This window comes from Eschscholzia californica, unplaced genomic scaffold, assembly GCF_041429995.1.
Source record: "Eschscholzia californica isolate CP2 unplaced genomic scaffold, dmEscCali1.0.p SCAF_1, whole genome shotgun sequence".
NCBI lineage: Eukaryota > Viridiplantae > Streptophyta > Magnoliopsida > Ranunculales > Papaveraceae > Eschscholzia > Eschscholzia californica.
The window spans coordinates 47,661,517-47,669,751 of record NW_028238198.1 but is presented as its reverse complement, the minus strand read 5'-3'; the positions used below and the strand labels follow the sequence as shown (position 1 = coordinate 47,669,751).

The 8,235-nt window shown below is 39.1% G+C and overlaps 1 protein-coding gene across 1 annotated transcript; it reads left to right on the top strand.

Annotated features, from left to right (window-relative positions):
- Nucleotides 1-6,823: 6,823 nt before the first annotated feature.
- LOC147567257 (uncharacterized) lies at nucleotides 6,824-7,642 on the top strand. The gene has a single exon (XM_086657387.1). It carries the CDS (start codon nucleotides 6,824-6,826, stop codon nucleotides 7,640-7,642), a length of 819 nt encoding a protein of 272 aa, XP_086513513.1.
- The last annotated feature ends 593 nt before the right edge of the window (nucleotides 7,643-8,235 follow it).

The following is an 8,235-nucleotide window of genomic DNA, read 5'->3' as shown; positions in this document are numbered from 1 at the left end:
CTTTTACACACCCACGTAGTCGAATAGAATATACTATTCCTATAGCCCATGAAACTGCGCTATCCCATCGACTCCCGTGCTAGTCTTCGTGAGTCATTGTTGTCCATGCAATGACCTGGACCAGGGTTTTTGATAATAAATATTCCAAGTTCACTTAATAGGGTTTCATTCATCAGATCACGTATCTGATAAACCTATTCGGAACGTTTTATTATCAATGGACTGTCGTTTAAATACTAAACCAAATTTAGACGACTTGTGAAATAACTCTTATTATTTCTGATAACGAGAGTTGTAAATCTGAGCCTCTTCCGTAAAACTCCTTTTACCCACTCAATTTTACTTGTCGAGGTTTAAAATTATACCTCATGCCTTAGACTGTGTATGAATCTCATACTATGTCTTAGGTGACAGTTTAGTTTGACTACCGTGGTAGTCGGTTTTAAACTTTGCTTATTATCAATTAATTTGAAGATTGCTAACTTCAACCTTGATAATATCTAGTAACTTTTACTAGAGTTAAGGCTTTTAATTCTTTGTGTAGTATTTGCAACAGTTTCCGGCTTAAACACTTTTAGCCTACTTTCCTTCCATGTCTGAAAGTTTGCTACGATGACATGTTCAATTTTTGTACTACTTCATCCTTTAGCCTTCTAGGATGTACTAAGTAGTGTTTCGGTTTTCCAATCCGAATTCGGATGTTTAAATGCTAATCATGTCCAACATGATTGACTTTATGTTTTCGAACATAAATGTCTCTCTCATGCGTGCTAGCTCATCGGTGTCTTTTCAGACTCCGAGTTTTGCAACGCCCTCTGTCATGAGTTTTTGGGTCGAAATCTTTTAGACTTTCCGAGTCTTAGATTTTCTGTTTCGGATCTCAAGCATCTCAGCGTACTGAGTCTCTCTAATCCTATCATCCTTTTGATCTATGCTTATAGATCTTCAGATGCCCAAAATGGCATTTTATCCTTTTGTGTGTGGTCCTTTATTGAGTCAGTTCGTTACTGTTATACAACATCTTATGTCGTACTCAATCTTTTGTATGTACTCAGCATACGGACCCGGAAGGTTTGTTTCTCCCACTTACCTTCTTGAAACTCGTGATTCAAGATTTTCTTCATTCCTCAGGAATCAAACTTCTTTGATTTCCTTTTTGAATCGAAGATTCTAACTCTTGCGTGCTTTTAATCCGTTGATAGATTTCTGAAACATGCTTGTGGACATAACTTGATTGGAAGAATCTTATTCTTCTTGTCTCGTTTCGGGAAACATGAATGTTTCCATCCTTCTCAGTTTTCTATTTTGAAAAACCAATTTAGGTCTTCTGTTGACTTAAATTATCAAGCTTCATGTCTTGACGAGATATGGATTCCACGATGATTTTGGCTTCTAGCCAAAATCTAGAGTCAGTTTCCGTTTCTGCGCAGGTCTTTTATCTCTTCAGAAATAACCTTTATTTTCTGTGTCTTTGAGATTTTATTTTGACCTTTCAGGGCTTTTGAACAACAACTTGGAGTTTATCTCAACTACTTTGAGATATACCTTTAGAGACACTTTCACTCGCTTTGAGAGTTCTCCTGCGAATGACATTCGCTTTTGTGCGGTGGGTTTACAAGATCATATCTTTAACCTTTCCTTTTCCAAGGAGTCGCAGTTTGTTGCTCTTGGTCGAATTTAATCGTCTTGTACAGGTTTCATGATTGTTCTTCATGACACTCCATGATTTTTCTCATGATCGAATTAAATCGACTTGTACTTTTCTCCCACTTATTCTTGTAATAATTAGTGTTTTTCTCCCAGACTACTAGGTGCGCTAATTATTAGAAGAATACTATCATGAGCAACAAACACTTTGTTCTCTTGATTGGTTATGGAAGAAGCCCAAATTTCTTTCAAAAAGAAATTGCGTCAGATATTAGCTAGTTTTGTACAAATTTAGCTTTAGACGGAATTTTGGTAGTTTTGTGAGAAGCTATGTCTAGACTAATGGATTTTGGAGGATAGAGTTTGATTCGTGTTCTTCATCTTAATCCTTTTGGACAATCCAAATATGGATAGGTTAGAAGTACGTTTGAAGATCAATCTCTGTTTCCGACTCAAGGCTTTCTTTCTTGTCAGTTTGATTCATGTTTTGGTTATAGTGGACTTGTTGTCCTCATCCCTTTCCGATTTGGATGAACCTATCTTATAGGTTTTTGACCAAGTTTAGAATCTTTTGGTATAGTTTGTTAAATTTAGCACTTATTAACATCTCAATCTAGAAATAAAGTCCTTTATTGATTCTCCATAATACTTAGTACAGAGATGATGTTAAAAAACTAGAAAAACGATTAATCTAGAATAGTGCCTAAAGTAGACTTCGATCCCTTTCAGCATCCTTAGCAGTCGAGGCTTCTGCTCCCTCTTGGATCTTGTCTTCCTTAGCCAAATACTCAGTTCCCAGCTGCGCCTGTACATTCACAATGATAGGGCAATTTTAGGTATCATATACCAAGGTTTGGGAATTTTACAGTATTTGATAAGTTAACTGTTTATACCTGAATTGGAAGCCACTGTTCCATTCTTCTTGTCCTCCAAGAACTTAGGGCAGTTTCTTTTCCAGTGGCCCTTGCCATCATAGTAGAAACATTTGGTGTCAGGAGGAGGACCTTTGTCTTTAGGTTTGGCAACTCGTTTGCTTTTACCTTTTGACGCGGTTTTCTTCTTCTGTTTTCCACCTTTCTTGAACCCTTTGTCTTTTTGTACCATAAGAACGTCCTTCTTAGTCTCCACTATAGCGACGTCCTTTTCGGCTGTTAGAAGCATAGAATGAAGTTCCTCCAACGTTTTATCCCATCCATTCATGTTGTAGTTCATCTTAAACTGATTAAAACCACTATGGAGGGAGTGAAGGATAGTGTCGGTAGCGGTCTGTTGGCTATAAGGGAAACCTAGTTTAGCCAGCTTGCCCATGAGCCTGATCATTTGACGAACATGAGGCCCAACTGGTTTTCCCTTTTCAAGGCGCATGTCCATAATTGCTTTAGAGGTTTCAAACCTCTCCAATCTCGACTGTTTCTGGAACATTTCCCGAAGTTGTCGGATCATGGAGTAAGCATCCATGTCTATGAACTGCTCTTGCAGAGTCGGTTCCATGGTTGCTAGCATTAAGCAAGTTACAGGCTCTGCCTTTTTCCGCACACTCCTTTCTTCATCTATCTCTTCTTTAGTCGAATTATCATCCAATACAGGAATTGGAGTTTCTAGTACATGTTGCTTTCCTTCCATCCTGAGAACTATTCCCAGGTTCCTTTCTCAGTCAAGGAAGTTGTGCTCATTCAGCTTCTCCTTGTCGAGAAGTGAGCGGAAGTTGAAAATATCTTTTGTCATCTTTGAACTACATAAAAGAAATGGCAAAGTTTTAAAACTCGTTATCGTTTTTGAAAAACTTAGTTTTCCCACATTATTCAATAAAAATCGTCCCCGATTGAATAAGTGATTCCAAGACCCCAGTTCTTCGGAGTAAAGCGGACGAAGGCCCTACCCTTTGACTCCGTCGTTCCGGGTGAGTGAACTACTTCACTGATCATACCTTATGACTCTTGGTTGATAGATTTCATTAATGAATGACTAATCTATCCTTTTGCCTCGAGTATCCAAGACTCTCTTGCTGATCTCGTTGAGTAGAACCATTTAGACGTGTAGGCCTCTTCTATAGACCTACCCGCATTGTTCCAAGGTAGAGGAGGTACTCTGCGAAGGCCGACCCACCTTCCTCGAACAAGGGCGCAACGAGTGTCTTAATCTGGATAGGCGATTACTCAAGATTACGTTTTGGGGACTTTTACGCTAGTCTGGCGTTTGTTATAGTGAACTATTTAGCCTAACTAACACCCACGACATAAAGCGTAAAAAGTAAGTAAACGCGCGCGAGAAAGTAAATCAAGCAGATATGGATCCTAGTATGGCCCCTAACCTAGAAGATCTAATCTCCTTTGGTTTTCTTCTTGTTTCGCCTTTTGGTTCGTCTTAGATCGCCATCTTTGAACCTCCATTGATTTCTCCCACTCGACTTTGAATTTCATCCTCGAGTTTCTTCAATGGACTTATAGACCCTTAAACTCTAATTACAAGACTCTAACGATTCGCAGATCGTATAAACTTGAAATTAAAATTAATTACAAAGCATGCACCCATCCGTGCTTAAAACAAGAATAAAGAAATAAATCTATGGCCATACTAGTTTCCCGCATTCTCATCACATGCAATCATATAATATATCAAGGCTAAGAATTATATATGCATGATTATCTTGGGAGATACTTTTGTTGACATCACACGTCACATTACGGACCTTAAGTCTAAATTCGAAGAATTCAACTAATGGTGCGTTCAGATTTTATCTTTTATGATTTCTAAAATCAACTTTTAAGAAAAACTCCGTTTTGGGCTCGAGAAAGCCCGGGTCAATTTCGGAAAAAATATTGGTTCGATTCTTAATGATTTCATAAATCAATTTAAATAGAAATCCGTTTTGGGCCCTTGGATGGCCCGGATTGATTTTGGAATTATTTGGTTGGAATCGGAAGAAATTTTGGCAAAAACTCCCACTCGAATGATGGTCCCTTTTTGTGGTCCGAAAAGCCTCGAAAAAGCCCGGGACAAGTCCTAGACAAGTCCCGGCCCAAGCCCAAAAAGGGCTCGGACAAGGTCCGGACATAGCACGGCCCATAGGGCCGGCATGTCCTGGCCGAGGCCTATCAAGGCCTGGTCTCGTCCTGGCCGGAGCCAGGACGCTAGTCCATGCACCGGACGCGTCCTAGACGCGTCTGGTGCTGGACCAGACCAGCACTAGGTGTCTCGGACTAGTCCGAGACACCCAGAACCTCCCAGACGCGTCTCCAAGATGCGTCTGGTCGAGAGCTCTGGACGCGTCTCAGACGCGTCCAGGAAGCTACCAGTGCAGCTTCTGGTCGCGTCCTAGACGCTTCCGAGCTGCTCTGGACGCGTCCAGATGCTTCCATTACAGCTGGTGGTCGAGTCCTAGACTCGACCTGGACGCGTCTCTAAGACGCGTCCCAGCTGCTCTAGACGCGTCCTAGACGCGACCAGTGGCAATCTGGTTGTAGCTGCTGGACGCGTCTCTTGGACGTGTCTCAGCAGCTGCTCTGGACGCGTCCAGTGGACGCGACCAGCAGCTTCTGTCCGGCCAGGAAGCTTCCTGGCCGGACACTAGGGTTTCCAAAACCCTAGTTTCCAAATTTTTTTTTTTGTTGTGCAAATCTTATTTGCTAACTTCCAATTTTAAAATTCTTTCTAAATTTTGAAATCTTTTAGAACACTTCTAAAATTTTACAAAACTTGTAGAAACTTTTAAAATTTTCCAAATTTTGTTTTGAGAGTTTCCTAAAACTCAAAACACTTCTTTTAGAACACTTCTAAATTCCAAATTTTGTTTTTCAAAAGTTTCCAAAACTTAAAAACAACTCTTAATCAAACCAATTTTGGATCAAAATCTAGGTTTTTGAATTTTTCCAAAGAACAATTTTGAAATCAATTTTTAAAATCTTTGAATCCAATTCAAAATTAATCAAATTTTATGTTTAAAATCTTTTTAAACATAACTATCAATTTAATCAAGCATGGATTAGTTTGAAATTCAATCAAATTGAGACTTTTAAAAGACTTTTAATCATCAATTTGATTCTCAATTTGAAATTCATTGAGTCCCATTCAATAATATCAAATTGTGAGTTTAAATAATTTTAAAACACTTTTAAAATACTTTTATAAACTTAATTTATCAAACTATCAATCATATCTAATATGAACTAGTTCGATTCTTAGCAAAAACTAGTTCATTGCAAGAGGCTCTGACGCCACTGGAAGGATTTATACCCTTATACTAGTGTTTATAGCGGAAATAAGACATCTAATGTCTACACTAGTATCCCCAGGATCACATGCAAAACTAGTAATTAATCTAATGGAGATAGTAGATTACCTTAATCGCTTTTCCCTCGAACTAGTTGAATTGATTGAAGAAGACCAAGAGCTTCAAGTGTAGCTCCTCTACTTGGGACACGAGCAATCAATTTGATCTCCCACCTTGTTGTATAGCTAGCACACCAATGGTGGTTGGATAGAAGAACACCTTCTTCTTTGACTAGATAGATAGTAATGGGAATTAGCTCACTTTCTCCTCTCTACTTGATGTGGTAGAGTAAGAAAGCTTAGAGAGAAATTCCACTCCTTATTCTCTGCCCTAAGAGTTTTTATATAGAACCCTAATAAGAATCCACCTCCTTTTAGGTTTCCCAAAACACCCTTTAGAATAAGATTTAGGAAATAGTCGAAAATAGCAACTATTGGTATTTTCTCAATTCCCTAAGGAGATGACGTCCAAACCCAGCCAAAATTGGCATATTTAATGTTAATAACATAAGGAAACGTCCCTCCAAAAATCAGCCCAATCCGAGCCCTAGAAGTGCCCGAATCGGCTAAGGCCCAAAAACCCTGTTTTTGGCCTTTTTGTACTATCTTTGCCTAATTCCTTTTTAGGCCTATGAGATATGTTTATGGGACACTCCCATGATTATATCTCACTCCCACTAGTCATATCCTAGATCAATTTGTCACTCTTATGTGTAACCCGTTGTAGGATCCGATCGAAGTTAGCCGCGAATTACTTCGTAATTCGACGATCGTAGTTGGTCTCTAGCTACAACTCTACGATCCCTAAATCAATCGGATTTGATGATCTTCCACATCAATTGTCCTATCCGACAAATTGTTCGCATTGTCACCTTGGTCGAAGGACATCTCCTTCAACTCCTTCAAAATGGTTCATAGGGGCTTACCGACGTTGGGGAATATAGGTATTAGAATACCGACCATTGAGATGGAATGCCTCATATGTAACACAGGAGAAGATGAAAATATGAACCATTTATTTGGTTCCTGCCCTCGATACCAGGAACTCACAAAACTTGCTGAGATTGATAACCTTCAACATATAAATGATAACCCCATCAAATGTCTAGAAAATATATTACTTAAGAAAGAGATAGGGAACAAAGAATGGTACAAAGTGACTTACCTATGGTGGGAATGGTGGAAAGCCAGAAACGAAGCTCATTTTCGGCATAGACAACCAGATCTGATTCGTGTTTGGTGGGCAACGAAGGATGCTATCAGGTATATTATTGATCTATCTCAACCTACTTATTATAACTCATATGTGCAGGAAACCAATTGGATCCCTCCCCCTCCAGGAGTGATTAAGATAAATTTCGATGGTGCATATCGTGATATGCATGCTTCATGTGCGGTCATAGCCAAAAATTCAGAGGGTGAGGTGGTAGGTTCGATTGCTCGAGTAATAACGCCGGTACCTCCTCTAGACAGCGAAGTTAGGAGCTTGGAGGTTGGATTAACCCTAACATTTGAGATCCAAAGCAATGCTTTTATATTGGAAGGAGATGCTAGGGTTTTGGTGGATTATATCACAGCCGTTGATCCTGTTCTACCGTGGAGATTGAGCCATAAAATCAACGGTCTCAGATCAATTATTAGTGAGCGTCAGATGGAGGTCAAGTGGTGCAATCGCATTCATAACGTGGAAGCACATGCACTGGCTGCTTCAATTCTGCCCCATTAATTATTGTAGTATTCTAGTTTAGTCCTTCAGATGTTAATTTAGTTACAATGTAGTTCCTGTCTTGCTAGGTAACTATTGTATTGAACTCATTGTATCACTGTTTGTTATTTATATGGACTCTTTCAAAAAAAAATAAAAAATAAGCAACAATTGTGTCTAAGGGTCTGTTTGATACGTGAGAAAATAGGGTTGAGAAAGTCGTTTTCGCGAGAAAGTGGATTTTCTCTTGTTTGATATGACTTCAGAACGTGAGAATTGATTTCTTATGAGAAAAAAAGTAGGCAAAAAGGCTAATTTCGTAATCTTAGCAGTTTCTTGAAGTTTCTATGGGTAATGGGCTAGTATATTACTGATTAGGGCACCCATTAGATCCTAAACTTTATATTGGACCAACAATCTTATCTCCCTCAATTTCGTAATCTTAGTCGTTGATTTCGTGCAAAGTCCTTGTTGGTCTTTTCCCAGAAGGCCAAAAACCCTAAACTACACTATTTATTAGTTCATTTCCAAACTCTAGATCTCTTTCACCACAAAAAAAACCCTAAATCGACATCTTCTATGGCTACTCCACCTAGTTATCCCAGAATTGTCTG